The sequence below is a fragment of the Mercenaria mercenaria genome, chromosome 13, assembly GCF_021730395.1.
Source record: "Mercenaria mercenaria strain notata chromosome 13, MADL_Memer_1, whole genome shotgun sequence".
NCBI classification, from domain to species: Eukaryota; Metazoa; Mollusca; class Bivalvia; order Venerida; family Veneridae; genus Mercenaria; species Mercenaria mercenaria.
This window is the reverse complement of record NC_069373.1, coordinates 29472619-29488685: the sequence shown is the minus strand read 5'-3', so window position 1 is coordinate 29488685 and position 16067 is coordinate 29472619. Positions and strand designations below refer to the sequence as shown.

General features: G+C 37.1%; 1 protein-coding gene across 3 annotated transcripts in view; it reads right to left on the bottom strand.

The window, feature by feature from the left end:
• Window positions 1-16067, bottom strand: part of LOC123529069 (urocanate hydratase-like) — a 28760-nt gene that overhangs the window by 3054 nt on the left and 9639 nt on the right. Inside the window, exons 15-18 of one of the 3 annotated variants that reach the window (XM_053521395.1) lie at window positions 4021-4091; window positions 3245-3343; window positions 2603-2702; window positions 526-607 (exon numbers count right to left, since the gene is read on the bottom strand). In XM_053521395.1, the coding sequence (XP_053377370.1) occupies window positions 526-607; window positions 2603-2702; window positions 3245-3343; window positions 4021-4091 (352 nt within the window). Of the gene's footprint in view, window positions 1-525; window positions 608-2602; window positions 2703-3244; window positions 3344-4020; window positions 4092-14093; window positions 15097-16067 lie in introns of those variants that run through there. The other 2 variants (XM_053521396.1, XM_053521393.1) reach the window with 2 other exon arrangements.

The window sequence follows — 16067 nt, the reverse complement described above, 5'->3', positions numbered from 1 at the left end:
AACCTTCCTATCAACTTTCATGATCCTAGGCCCAAGCGTTCTCAAGTTATCGTCCGGAAACGGTTTAACTGTTCCGGGTCACTGTGACCTACTGGCCTCAAAATCAGTAGGGATCATCTGCTGGTCATGACCAACCTCCCTATCTACTTTAATGATCCTAGGCCCAAGCGTTCTTGAGTTATCGTCCGGAAACGGTTTGACTGTTCTAGGTCATTGTGACCTTGACCTTTGACCAACTGACCTCAAAATCAATAGGGGTCATCTGCTGGTCATGACCAAACTCCCTGTCAGCTTTCATGATCCTAGGCCCAAGCGTTCTTGAGTTATCATCCGGAAACGGATTGGTCTACAGACAGACAGACCGATATACCGACCGACCAACATCTGCAAAACAGTATACCCCACCTTCTTCGAAGGGGGACATAAGAATCTATTGCATTTGAAAAAATACCGTCACGTAGGGATGGGTCGTCATAATCTATCATTTAAATATAGTTTCATCTCAGAATTTAAGAACTTTCTCACCATCCAACACCACCACCATTGTGAAGAGCAACCCAGGTCGCGCCTCTGAAGGAGTCACCAATTGCGTTCTGTACAGCCATATCTGACAAAGAAACATCAAAATTATGCAAAGAAAGTGATATGATAAATTGCATCAAAAAGTTTCGCCAAGTATCCAATCGAATAAGCTAAGCATTCAAAGACTACGGGAACAAATTTACTATGTCGTTTCACAAGGCTATTGGGATTAAACGAAGAGGAGGTAACCAAGTGGAATCGTTTCCTTTTACGAGGGGTTTTCCAAAAGTAATGTCACTTGCATCGGTTCTCCTTTACTGCAAATGTTCTGATCATTTTAACTTGCTCTGCCCTTCAAAATACTCTCCGTCAGCCTGAATACACCTTTTGAGCCGGTCAATCCTCTTTTGGAAGCATTGTTCATACTCTTCTACAGAACACCCATCAGATACTGATAATCAGCAGATCCAAGGGCATTTCTCGATTTGTATCTCTTTCCAAACAGATGATATTTAAGTTTGGGAAACAGAAAATAGTCGCAGGGGGCCAGGTCTGGCGAAAACGGAGGGTGTGGAAGGACGGTAACCTTCTCTGACTCCAAAAACTCGGTCACAATGCGTGCCTTGTGAGCGGGTGCATTATCATGCAAAAGTCGGAGGTACTTAAGTCCTGTTTTGGGGCGGCGACTTTTGTAGTAGTTCTTCAATTTTCTTAGAACAACTTTTTTATAGAATTTTCCTGTGACCGTACTGCCTTTTGGTACCGGAATTTGAATGATTGGACCCTTATGAGTGAAAAAATACATACAAAACCTTCTTCACCGTTCGTATTCGTTTGGCAATACTTGGGCGTCTCGCATTTTTGGTGACCCAAATTCGGTTGGAATACTTCCGCTTTGGTTCAAAATAATAAACCCAGGTTTCATTACCACTAACTATATTATCAAAAACCTTTTTGCTGTATTTTGGGTACATGTTCAGAAGTTTTTTTGCCACTGTTACACGGGTCCTCTTTTGTTCATCTTTTAACAAATGGGGTGTCCATCTTGCATTTATTTACTAAGTTTTAGGTGTTTCTTCAAAATTCCATGAACTCTTGCTAACGACAAGTTTGTCATTCGGGCTGCTACCCACCTGCAAATAGTCCTGTGAGACATTTGACCCTCCCCATAAATGTCGCACACCTCACGGTGAATACCTACAAGCTTCATGCCGAGTAGCGACCTACCTTTTATGTAGGCCCTAATTTCAAGCACATTTTCAGCTTTTCCCAGTCATTTTGTGTAAAGTGTAATGAATACGCTATAAAGCAATATACACTGTACTAAGGTCAGTGAACGTGTGAGCGAGATATTTAGCTATGTTACGATTTAGTGATCATTCTATCGACACGAGGTGGTTTTGTGTACACATGACACGATTTCCGCGAAATAAAACACAAATGACATTATTTTTGGAACAGCCCTCGTATGTCGTTCCCTTCTAAATTTGATTTCAGTCATACTTAAAATGTTAAACTGTATCAAAATTATATCTACTGTAATTTAACATTAAACTCTTTGGATCTGTCACGCGAAAAATTATTTGCATTAGATAGAAATGCAGATGTACTTTGTTAATGATTTCGTGACACTTAAAATTTACACGGTTATGTTCGCTTCAGGGATCAAAGCAAAAAACAACAACAAAGCAACGAACATTATCGAGGATTGTACAACTACTTTTTAACACCACGTATGCTACCTGCCACACTTCTGTGGGTTCGAAATCTGCATGCGGTTTAACATTCTGCCATGCCAGCTGGCTTACAGAAGGTTGGTTGTTTTACCCGCCTGAAATAACGCCCGGAAGGGACATGAGAATCTTTCACCACCGTCAAAAGCTGGAAAGTCGCCATACGACCTATAATTGTGTTGGACCAGAAACATAATATACATTACCTGCACAGCCCTTCCCCGTGGGAAGGGCAGCTTATAATGTTGGTATAACTTGAAGTCCAACCCATTTGCTATTTTCATACGTTTGTATTAGATATGTGCATATTATGTATGTAATAAAATATGATTTAACTAAAAAATTACCTGCACAGAAGGCAGATCCGTCATATATATTGGAAGTTTCTCTGTACGGGCTGTCTGTACCACTGACGTCATGATGGTCACGGCTGATCACAACAGGGCCCTTCATCAAATACATACCGTATTTATTCTTTAAGCCGCGCATTTATTTAACCGTTAGCCTGCTAAATTTCTATAATGGACTGGTCCATCATTCAATTTGGGCAATACCATTTATTATTCGAAGGGGTGTTCATTGAAAATTAACTGACTGAATAGCGAACAGTGCAGACCATGATCAGACTGCACGGATGTGCACGCTGATCTTGGTCTGCACTGGTCGCAAAGGCAGAATCATATACCGTCTGCAGGCTAAAGGTTAAAGTAGAATTGTTAGGTAAGCACGAAAAGCAATAGAAGGTTCTTTTTATATGTCATTTCATGTTTTTGTTTGTTGTTGTTGTTTTTTTGGTCAACCGTCGCTTTTTTTTTAATCCATAAACAGATCAGATTCTCGAAAAAATGCGTCATATTTACTTCACGTGAAGTATCATTTGGAATTTATTTATTTGTTGCTGATTAATTTGCTTTGGTAAAAAGAATCGATATGTCCATTAAAACACGTTTAAACGAATGACTACAAAGTAAAGAGACACCATACGTTACCTTTATTTTTCCCTCAGCTACTGCTTTATTGAAGGCTGTTGCTATAGCTAACCTGCCATTGTCGTCAGAGTAGAGAATTCTTGCTTGGGATCCAACAACCTTAAAAAGCCGTTACTGTTTAATGTTGGTTTTGTATCATCAGAAGTAGTCACTAGTGTATATTTTATTTTGGTTAAATGAATTTGTTCTAAACCATCAGTACCTTATATAGAAATTTTGAGCAAACCTTATACTGAATAGACAACATTATTGATTTCACTTGAAATGTGGACTTTAAAGATTTGAAGAACGAAGTTAACTCACAGCGGTCCTTTGTAAATTAGCAACGCTCTTCTAGGCTACTCCACTGATATTTCACAATGAACGCTATTGTTCGACTGTTGCTGTCAAATCCTCTCAACATGCAAATTAAATGAATTGGTACCCACGCCAAGGAGGTTTAGGTTAAAGATTTTAAACAGAATTAACTGCTTATAATTTTTATCAATAATGGATGTCATTCTCGTTCCAATATATCATTGCTTTTTGAAGTTACATAGCCTTTTTTAGTTTATTTGAGCGAATTATTTTTGTAATTAGATATGCAATGACCTTGACCAAAGCAAACACAAATTCAAACATGTAAACTATCCTGAGGAATGACATTCGTCTTCATCTTTTGAAAACGCTCTGAACGTATAACTCATGAATACACGTGTATGAACTTGTCCTAGACATGGCTCCCCTATTAGGGATAATAAGAATTATACAAATTAATTTCAATAGATAAATGTTACCATTTTATTTTTAGAAGCTTCTTTAATCCATCGTATGTTGTCGTTATATTGTTGCTTCACATTTTCCTTTACTGAAACAAAAGTTGATCTAACTTATGTAAATTTTCGAAGAAAGTAAACTCGAATGTTCTTGTTGTCACTGAACATAATTTACACTGCTGTTTTTAGGAAGTTAGTACCTTGACATTGGTCATCTCATCCTTAACCTTTACCCTGTTAAATTTCTAAAATGGACCATTTATCATTCGAAGTGCAGGCTGATCTTGATCTGCACTGGTCGAAAAGGCAGAATCACCTTTGCCGCCAGCGAGCTAAAGGTTAATATATACCAGTAGTAGAAAAAATACTTTCATGCATGCATGGATAATAACTTAAAATGACAACTTTTTGCACACCTTTGCTGTATCGTCTCATTGTTTTCATTTCTGTATCTTTCATATATCTTAGTCATAACAATGCAACTTTTATGGCACCGTTTTCGACCAGTGAGTAAACCGAGAATATAGTCATTGTTGGAAATATGTCCTCCATCCGTCCATTACTAGTATACGTTTGTTGATTCTCTAGCATCCGTATTTCAAAATTAATGAAGCAATGTTTATGGCTGTAAAACCTCGGACTGGTCTGAATACCGGCTGGACTGGACAATATGGTTAAGAGTAATGACTCTTGATTCATCAAAAAGACACATCTAACGATGTTTTCACTCTATAACCTTCAATTTATTTCATTTCGTCACCAATCCTACACACAGTTCAGCAAAGTATATTTGGCCTTAATTTTCCGTTAATTTTAACTTTGTTCACGGGTTAAATAGGAAAGTAAGGTGACGAGTGATGTGCCCTTGATTCTTCTAATCTATGTTTACCTTCTAGCAGTTTCTAATTATTTTCCTAATCAGTCCTAATAATATTTACAGAGAAGGAGTACACGTTATTTTTTATTATAGATTAGACAGAAGTATTAAATCCAGAGTAGTGTTCCCTTCCTTTACCATGCTAAATGCCGTAGTAATATTTGTTTTCACTTGAACTTTCATTCTTCACCAATACGTTTATGAATATCAGTAAGATGTCGTTCAATCAAAATTGAGGACTACTTCGATCAGTAGGTTCAGGGTTATATGCCATTGATAAAGTGCCATATGTCACAAGTAGGCTCAATCACACCGAGCCTGCACCATTTTCGTTTATGTCGTGTTGGGCGACCTGTGGTTTTCCACATTTTTTATTTGATTTAATTGACATATCCAATATTTTTGGTGATAGACCTGTCTCATAGTATATTAGTTGGGTTGGTTATGATAATGCATATATTTACTGATAGAGCTTCAAGCGCCTGTGCATACACTGGGATAGGGTTTTGTTTTGTTAGAGGGGTTGCGTTTTAAAACGTCGCTATTTGTATAGGGTCTCTGTCTTTGTTTTTTGCATTCAAGCCCCGTCATTTCTTCAGCAATCATTATCATATTCACACCAAATATGTATATCTATAGGAGCTCATGCAAGATTTGGTCGGGATGGAGTACTAGGTCCGGAGCTGATGTTTAAGTGTTGTGTCTTCTACACGGTATAATCGTGGAATCTTTCCCGAACACGTAGTTGCAATGAAAGAGATGATAAATATGTAAGTTTATCATATCATTTGATTTTATAAAAATACACATTGACGTTGACCTTGAGTATGTCGCAATGGTACTCAGGTGAGAGATATAGGGCAATCACGGCCATTTTATCTTGTTATTTCTGACTTGAATGGCCCAAGTACTTAAGTTTTAACTTTCCTGACAAGAGAGTTTGAAAAGTGCCAACTGCCTTAAAGGGACTAACCCACACATTTTAGGCGAACAATAATTTCTCTCAAAAATCCATAATAAGTGAGAACTCTGAAAGTGACTATTTTTAGGTTTCATGTATACATTCTATGCCAATCTTGGTGGAAAAAATTTCACCCACACTGTGGGCGAGTAGCTTTAAATATGTATGAAACATATTTGGCCTTTTACAAATATTTACTCCAGTAAAGGAGGGTATGTAGAAGTATATTGACATTAATAAATGCATGGGTAAATGAAATATACAAGACAACCGAGGATGAACAAACAATTACAGAAAACATCATTATTGCAATAGCTTAATTTAATGCGATATTTTACAAAAATGATACGACATTGTTACATACAGATGTCAGATTTGTTGACACAAATACACACCATTGCGAAAGCGTTTAAAAAATTTTATTTTCATGTTCATTTCACCTCCTGGTACTCGAAAAAAGCACACAGTTTTAGATATATGTCATCCTGATAAACATATACAAACTACACAGAGTGACACAGTTAAACACAACGAAACACACAGAATCAAGTACTGCACTGATATCTCTCCATGTAACAGATTCCTTTGATTCATTTTCTACTTTTACATATGGTAGTTTTGCTTGAGGTTTGTCAGTATCCCCTTCACCTTCAACCCATTCGTTCATACCGTCTGGATACTTGGAGGGCATTACACCTTTTGTTTTTCTACAGCTGCACGAAAAACATTTATACATGGCTTGTAGACAATGCGGAACCTTTTCATTGTCAGGTTTGTTATACAATTTAAGGTTAATGACCACCATTAGAATGATCAGGTAGCTTACCGCTAAATCTGCAATAACTTTATACGATATGACTGGTACTGGTTCCGAACTTTGTGGAAGCGTCTGGTTCAGAATGGTTAAATACACTGATATTGAGAGTAAAACTGTTATACAAAATGAAATACGCTCCCCTGATTCAGGAACTAGCAAGAAGACTAAATTGTTCAAACAATTTAGGAAAAACAGCGGAACCACAACATTTACTGTTACAAATCTTGATTTTCGGTTTATTTCCATGAAAAAGTCTAACTGAAGACCACCGGAATATAATTCATTTGTAACTCGTGTTTCACCAAGCATCCACATGTTGCTCCCCGAAAAACTGTTGAGATCTATCTCTTCAAATTTGGGAATTAAGAATACTTCTTTTTCATTGTAATTCCATGCGTTAAAGGATATATGGCAAGTCTGAGAATCATACGGGTATTTTTCCATATTACCAGCGCATGAAACTGTAAATAGTGCTCCAGGAGAAAACTTTGCGATGCCAGTATAATCGAAACGAACTCTCTCCTTTTTGGTTCCAACTGGAATAAAAGTGACAGCAGAGTTTACACAGTACAGGTCTGGTACCCAAACTTCGTCGTAGCCAACAAGCATTTCTTCAATATCTCCGTATACATATGGGTCCCACATCATTCTAGAATCATTCCAAGCTAATCCCAATATCGCAATAAAAGAAAGCGTGCCCTCTTTTTCGTCATATTGCTTTATGGAAAGAATAGAGAGTGACATTGTAACGTTAACAGTATCATTTACGTACACTGCTGGTCTAACATACAAATTATAGTCTAGAAGAAGATCACTCATAAGTGTCCCAGTATCATTTATAGCAGAAGTTTGCACCTGTAATAGTACGACACTACTCAACATATAGCATGCTAGCATGGCAACATTAAGTCGCGAAAACATTCTGCAATGACAAGTAAGTTAAATATTCCAACAAATTTTGTTAGCGTGCGATTAACCTGACCGACTGCTTCAAGATGTTTTGAGAATATCCAATCTCGAGAGCTGCTCAATGATTGTTTACCGGAATGGCAACTATATCAGGCTTTTTTTAATTAATATCAAAACGATCGGTTTTCACTACAGAGCTTTTTCCTTTCTCCAGAGAATAAATGAAAAGTTAATAGTAATGAATAGATTTAATCAGTGATCCTGGTACAGCTATACAAAGAAACACCTATAGTAATTAAATAAGAGAAATTAGTTTACACCCACTCAGATAGATATTGGTTTAATGGTCGGAATACTGGCAGATTGGTCCAAAAATATTCTTTATGTATGTTTTTAAACAAATCAAAAACAACAAAAGTCCAGTATTAGCTAGATATCGTAAGAAATGCAGCTAATAAAAATGCATTAACATAACGTTGCTACAATGTTATGATATTGTGAGAAACCATATATCAGTCGTGCCATGAGAAAACAAACATAGTGGCTTTGCGACCAGCATGGATCCAGACCAGCTTGCGCACCCGCCCAGTCTGGTCAGGATCCATGCTGTTCGCTAAGAGTTTCTCTAATTGCAATAGACTTTGAAAGCGAACAGCATGGGTCTTGACCGGACTGCGCGGATGCGCAGACTGGTCTGAATCCAAGCTGGTCGCAAAGCCACTATGTTGGTTTTCTCATGGTGCGGCTCATGTTATTTTGAACTGATAATTTTGTTAATCCTTCATTCTATATACTTTTGCACATGCGCTGTCGTTACTATTCAGCAATATATCAAGACATACTATTACTGAGAATAGAAAATATGAAAGTTCAATATTATTACAATTTTAAAGCATTTGAAAGTTACGAAAAATTGTGTTTGCGTTGGGGATGAGAGCAAAACAATTTGAGACTAGATATCGGCAAGACTTAAAACCAATACAGGCAAAACGAAATTGGTCAGATTTCAATATAATATCGGTCCAGTGGTGGCTTAGTAACGTATGATTTGGCTGGCTTGATTCAGATTATATACAACCTTTAACAACATACCGTTCTTTTACGATAATTTGAATGAATGTTATTAGGATATTAAGTTAAAGGTATAATCATCAACATTTCTAATTGGTCAACTTTCATTTACGAATATATTATATTTTACTAGACGCCAATGTGTGGCTTTGGTCTGCTGATGCGTCAAGTGTGGTGTGCTGTGTGTTGTGTGCTTGTCACCTTCAGCTTTCAGCCTCCACCGCTGGCTAGCCTTCTGGTGAAAAAGGAGCCGAGTGCGCAAGTCTTCCCTGCCAGTACATAGCCTCTCCGCAGACAAGCCCTTTTGCAGTGCCTCTCAGATGGCGCCACACGGTAACTAAGCACCTTGCGGCCTCAGGCAGAACTGCAGGGGACTCGGAGGAGGTCTGCCCCCAGACATGTGGCATGCCAGGCCCACCGGTGTGTGGACACGCCCTGATGCCTATGAACAGACCCCCAGCTGTGGGACAAATAGCTACTGCGTTCCCAGGATAGGGTTTTAACTCGGAACTAAGGGTGAGGTAACCCAGAAAGAAACCTGGAGAGTTGAAGACAGAGGTGCTGGGCCATTGGCACTCTCTTAACGAACCACAGCACCATGCAATATCGCTATGACTATACAGTTTCGCGAACGACAAGAAGACAAGAAGACTAGACGCCAATCAACTTAATTTAATGCTTTTGACCCACTACAAACACCAATGATCGAAGAAGACTGCCTCCCACACCAGGCCAATTACAGCAAAGTACCTAGCTGTCCTGATGAGTGTACATATTCCACATCTGATCCACTAACTACCAAAATTAGTTTCAGTCCAGCTGTATATACACAACACATTGGTATCAGTAGAATATTTGTGTATATACTCAAATCTCTGAAATCAATTATCTTATTCTCTTAAATGTGAGAAATGTGTCGTCTCCAAAAAAAAAAAAAACATTTACTTTAGCCAATAATTCATTTGAAACTTTAACTGCGTGCCAGAGAGTTCGATCGGCGGAAATATTGACCTTCTGTGACAAGTGAAATATTCTCAAATTTAGAATCAAAGCAATGATACATTGTATATTAATTGTAAATTGAGTTACATAACGGAAACAGGACATGACATCATCATTTTAGAACAACATCATTTCTTGTCACATTGTAAAGTTCCTGCGCTTTGTTTATACGCTATTGTAAGTAAAAAGTGCTATAAATGATTCACTAAAACTATCTAGGTATCCGTAATGTACAGACGAACTTCATGAGACTAAACACTTAATCAAAAGCTTGTGTTCTCAATATAATAATGGACCACTATCTTTGTAAGAACAAATGTGCTACCGTAAATAAACTCCTTATTCAGGCCATAACCGACTACTTCGCTGATAAGGTGAAGTCATGTGGCACTGACCACAAAAGCTTAGCCAAGATAACCAAACCTCTGCTAAGAGACAGCCAAGATGCTGCCCGTACCTCCAACTCATCCTAAAAGGACCTTGCGCAGATGTTTAGTGCCTTTTTCATCGATAAAATTGGAAACATTAGGAATGACATTATTTCATATAGCCACAATAATTGTGATTCAGCGGACTTGAATACTGCAGAACATCAGGAAATAGCAAACTGTTTTGTTGATTTTGCTCCTGCAACGACAGAACAGGTAAAACAAATCATACAAAAATCTTCAAGTCAATCCTGTGAACTTGACGCTTTTGAAGAAATGTATTATGAACGCTTGCTAATGTTAATAAACATCATAAATGAATCAATGGAATTAGCTGATGTACAAAAAAGAGTGTGAGAATGCGAGGATAAGATGTCATATTAAGAAACCAGGTCTTGGGCAAAATATTCTAAAAATACTACAGGCCTGTGCCTAATCTCCCTTTCATTTAAAAAAATCTTGGAAAAAGTACTAAATGCACGTCTTGATTGGCACTTGAGTGAAAATAAGCTTCACGAGGGATTGAGCCCGAGTACAGAAAGTTTCATTTCTGGTGCTACTCGATCTGTCTAAAGCTTTCGACACGATTGACCACCAAACACGGTTAAACCGCCTGAAACATCATTTTGGATCACAGACAAAGCACATGCGCGGATGTCATAATATCTAAGTGAACCCTATCAAACTTTTTGCGTTGATGGCGAGTTGTCGACGCCTAGCTATGTTGATGAAGCACAGTGTGCCCCTGGCTTCAGTACTTAGTCCAAAGAACAATATCATGTACACTAAACTCGTTAGTGCCATGTGCAGATATCACAGACTGCTTCATCATTTCAACTAAGGCTGGGACGATTTCAAAATTTTGAAACCGGTTAATCATTTTTTTTTTTGAAATCGAATCGAATCGAACCTGTTAATCGGCAACCATATTGAAAATGCGAATTCTTTCCTGACGACCGTATTAGGGTACTTCCAGTGGCTGATTTCATTTGAAACTTACCGACTTTATCGTTTGCACGCAGTGTGACGATAAGTAAATCATATTTTGGTGTATTTTATCTTAACTATAACACGACAGGCAAATCCGAGACTATTGATTAAGTTGAGTTGATGTATTTTAGCGGAAATATACTGTGGATCTATGTGCTGGTCAAAGAAATGTATAAAGATGAAGTACGATTTGTGATATGTTTTGTTTGAGAGTTATTATCGGTTTTGCAAAATTGAAACCGGTTTCACCTAGTAATCGAATCGGATCCGATTAACCGAATAATCGTCCCAGTCCTAATTTCTACGCCTACGACTCTTACTTATATCTGTTCTTTAAGCCGTTAGAAGCTGCGGCATGCGCCTCTTTGACAGTTGTCTGGCTGAAATAGTCTCATGGAGGCATTGCAACATGCTGATGCGCAATGCTGATGAAGCAGAGGTAATATTATTCACATCAAAGCATAACTCCAAGTACATTTAGGACGTCTTAGTGAAGGTCGGGGACTCTGTAATAAAGTCCACAAAATGTGTGTTAGAAATCTTGATGCAGTATTTGACAACAGTATGGATATCGAACAGCAAGTCAACAGTTACTCTGTAAGCCGGGCTGGATATGCACAACAACGCAGAATAGGACAGTATCTCACCTGTGATGCCAGCCTGGTTACCTCATGGTAAGTCTACCGTGCCTTTGGGATCATGGAGTCAATCCAACATATGTGTAATAGAGTTCCGCTTAAGCCGGTGCTAGGTGTGTGAGAGGTGTTAAGAACACGGCAGCACGCGTTATTACTAGGACGCCCCGTCGCAATCATGCCTTTCATATTTGATCAAAGCGTATTTATCTTATAGAAATATAGCCCTGTTTTTCTATTACGAGGGTGTACAATTTACAGCTAATGCTACATCGTGGTATAAACAAGGTCTCCATTAAATTCCCTACAAAATATTTTGCTCAGACACATTTTTCTCTACAATTTTATCTTCCTTCCTTTTTAAGTCATTCCTTCTTCGCTTTGGTGTTGAAGAATTGGTGTGATTTACCACGCCAAATCACTATTCTATAACTTATATCAACTAAAGATTTACATCAAAATAATTCATTTTAAGTATTAAAACGCTGATTCCGCAAGGAAATATATAACTTTTAGATTTGCAGTGAAAGATGCATCTCTCATGAATGAATGTTCAAGTTTAAAATGTGACAGAATCATATATATAGATAACAAAATATGAAATTTCCTCTTTGACTATATTTGAAAATGCTGCGTGCAGTTTACGGTTGCAGAAGATTTAACCCTTTGTATATAAAGTAAAAAGACTTTTTGCTCATATTGCATTAATGTAACTTTTCGCAACTCTATAATTATACTCTAATAGTTAATAAAGGAAGATTAGATCTTATAAATTATAAAAAAAAATGAAGTAAAACAAATAATTTGCACTGGCTTTCAGGCTGACTAATACTGCTGCTCTATATTGTTCTTTAAGAAATGTAATATTTTAGGTCTCTACTAAACTTTGCAAGGTTTTACTGTATTATTGAATTTACAAGCCGGGCTAAAATGATATTGAAAGAAAATGTACTAGTGGCTTGGACTGCCAAAAAGGGTACTAGATGGCATGTCAGATACTGGACTGCTTCCACCTCATATAATCAGTTACCGCAGGCTATTACGTTTCACATCTCAACTGACAAAGCAATTTTACTACTGACTTAAATATGAAATTACATAAAATATAGTTCCAGCGGGATTAAATGTAATCTCAAGAGAATAGCACACCTACTTTATGCTCTGGACTGGCTCAAACTTTGTGCCACTAAACTTATAAAAACAATATTAAATCTGTTTGCATCCAGTATCTCGATCAGTTCTGTTAAATCAGATTCAGAGCCTAAAAATAAAGCATAGAAGATTTTGGGAGTCAGTTTGTACCGAGCAACTGAGAACCTTTATACACAAAATGCAAGAAAGGTTAAAAAGTGGTTGTTAGCAAAGATGGACATAGCCGTAATTAGAGCATGCATTTACACTTTAAATATTATACACTTAATTTCAAGGTGTGTGTCGTAAATGTTAAATTTGATCAATAAATAAACAAGTTCTGCATCCTTAGGTAATTCTACGTCAGTCTTGAAACAAATGATTTACCTCGGTAAAAGTGTATTGAGAAATGTATCGGCATTTATGCATAAAACGTACGATGATCAAATAAGTTAACGCAAATAATAGTGGTGCCTCCGTGGCCGAGGGGTTAAGGTCTTTGGTTAAGGGTTTGAGCTTTGCTCGGGATGTTGAACTCTTAATGTGGAGAAGACACCCAGCTAGCTTAGGAAAGGTCGGTTGTTCTACCAATGTACCCTCCCGTGATGAAATGATGCACGGACCGGTACCTGGGTTCTTCTCAATGATAGTGCTGCATTAAGTGTATTTATTTGTAACATTTTGCAGGAAAGTTAGCATCAGTATTGCTACAATATCAGATTTAAAACGGGATCACCTTTTTAATTTCCGTTGAAAAACAAGAAGATATTCAATTGTTTACAGAGAAAAAACGTTTAGAGTCACACTAATATTTTTCTTCACCCATCAGGAAGGAACCATTCTTATGCCTTAAGAATGAGTTATGGTGCCCTCGTTACCAACAATTAAGTTTAACAATAGAAATTATTATGTGACTTCAATGAGCTATCCAAAACAATTTCTAGCACAAATATTGTTCTGATTTTTTTTGTTATGTAACATACTACTACGTACTATCAAGATACTTGCAAAACTACAGTGCCCGTAAAGTGACATGTGAATCTTTTTTCTATTTCGTTTTAACGAAATAACATTTCGTTTTTTACAAAATAAGATTTCGTTTTTATGAAATACATTCGTAAAAATGAAATATTATTTCGTATACACGAAATATATTTAAAAAAGAAGTGTATTTCGTAAAAAAGAAGTGTATTTCGTAAAAGCGAAGTGTTGTTTCGTTAAAACGAAATCTTATTTCGTAAAAACGAATTGAAAAAAACAACAACAACAAAGGTGACGTGTCCTTAAAAATTTAATAACATAACAACATTGTATTGAATTATCTTTTAGCGTTTAAAATTTTATTTTCATTTTCATTTTATCTATTCTAACCAACACAAAGTTTCAGACGTATGTCATCCTAATAAACACGCAAAAACTACACACAGTGATACAGTTAAACACAATAAAGCATATGGAATCAACTGCTGTACTGATATTTCTCCATGAAACAATTTCCTTTGATTCATTTTCTACTTTAACATGTGGTCGTTTTGCTTGAGGTTTGTCTGTATCCCCTTCATCTTCAACGCAATCATTTATATAACTTCTTATATCTGGATACTTGGAGGGCATTAAACATTTTGCTTTTCTACAGCTGCACGAAAAGCATTTATACATTGTTTGTAGACAATGCGGAACCTTTTCATTGTCAGGTTTGTTATACAATTTAAGGTTAATGACCACCATTAGAATGATCAAGTAGCTTACCGCTAAATCTACGATAACTTTGTACGATATGATTGGTACTGGTTCCGAACTTTGTGGAAGCGTCTGGTTCAGAATGGTTAGATACACTGATATTGAGAGCAACACAGTTATACATAATGAAATACGTTCTCCTGATTCAGGAACCAGCAGGAAGACTAAATTGTTCAAACAACTAAGAAACAACAGCGGAACCACAACATTAACAGTTACAAATTTTGACTTCCGCTTTATTTCCATGTAGAAATCTAGCTGACGACCGTCGGTATGTCTTCCATGCGTAACTCGTGTTTCACCAAGTGTCCAAATGTTGTTCTCCGAAAAAACACTAAGGTTTATTTCTTCATATTCTGGAAGTAAGGATACTTCCCCTTTATTGTAATTCCATGCATTAAATGATATAAGGCATGTTTGAGAATCAAATGGGTATTTTTCCATATTACCAGCGCATGAAACTGTAAATAGTGCTCCGGGAGCAAAAATCGCCAATCCATTAGAGAAGAAACGAACTCTTTCTTTTTTGGTTCCAACTGGCATAAAGGAAACAGCAGAGTTTACACAGTACAGATCTGGTACCCAAACTTCGTCGTAGCCAACAAGTATTTCTTCAATATCCCCATAGTAAAGTGGATCCCACATCATTCTGGAGTCATTCCAAGATAATCCCAATATACCAATTAAAGAAAGAGTGCCGTCTTTTTCGTCATATTCTTTTATGGATATAACAGCCAGAGACATTGTGACGTTGACGGTATCTTTTACGTCCAGTGCAGGTCTAACATATAAATTATAGTCAGTTAGAAGATCACTTATAAGTGCACTTGTATCATTTATAGCATTGTAAAACGCAAACGCAAACGCTACCGGTAATTGTATTATACCAGTTAGCATGATGCATTTTAGCATGCTTAGCTTAACCGGTAAACGCATTTTGCAAAGAAAAGTTAATTTGATATTCCAATAAATTTTCTTACAAGCGTACGCTTTACCTAGCTGACTGTTTCTATGAGTTCTCGTAATATCTAAATATTGAGATGATCAATGATTGATTTCCAGAACGACACCAGCTATGTCATTTATTATACAGTCACTAATACTGAGTCAACCATTGGTAAACAAACGAACAACACCATAAAGATTTTTCTTTCCTCTCGGGAATAAATAAAATGCGATGAAAATGTATAATCAACGTTTTCAATACTGCTATCCATAGAGGTATACCCTGGAGAGCATACATAGTAACCATGTCCTTTTGCGACAGAACAGAACAAGGAAATAACCACGCTAACCTTCCAAGCAACTGACACAAAAACAAATAACAGAAAAAAGTGTAAACAATAATTATTTACAAAGTACATACAGCCTTGAACAACATAAATGTACTACAGTGGTGTACTGTTGTAGTGTACTATATTGGTGTACTGTAGCAGTGCATTACAGTGGTGTACTGTAGTAGTGTACTACAGTACACCACTGCAGTAGTGTAATAAAGTGGTGTACT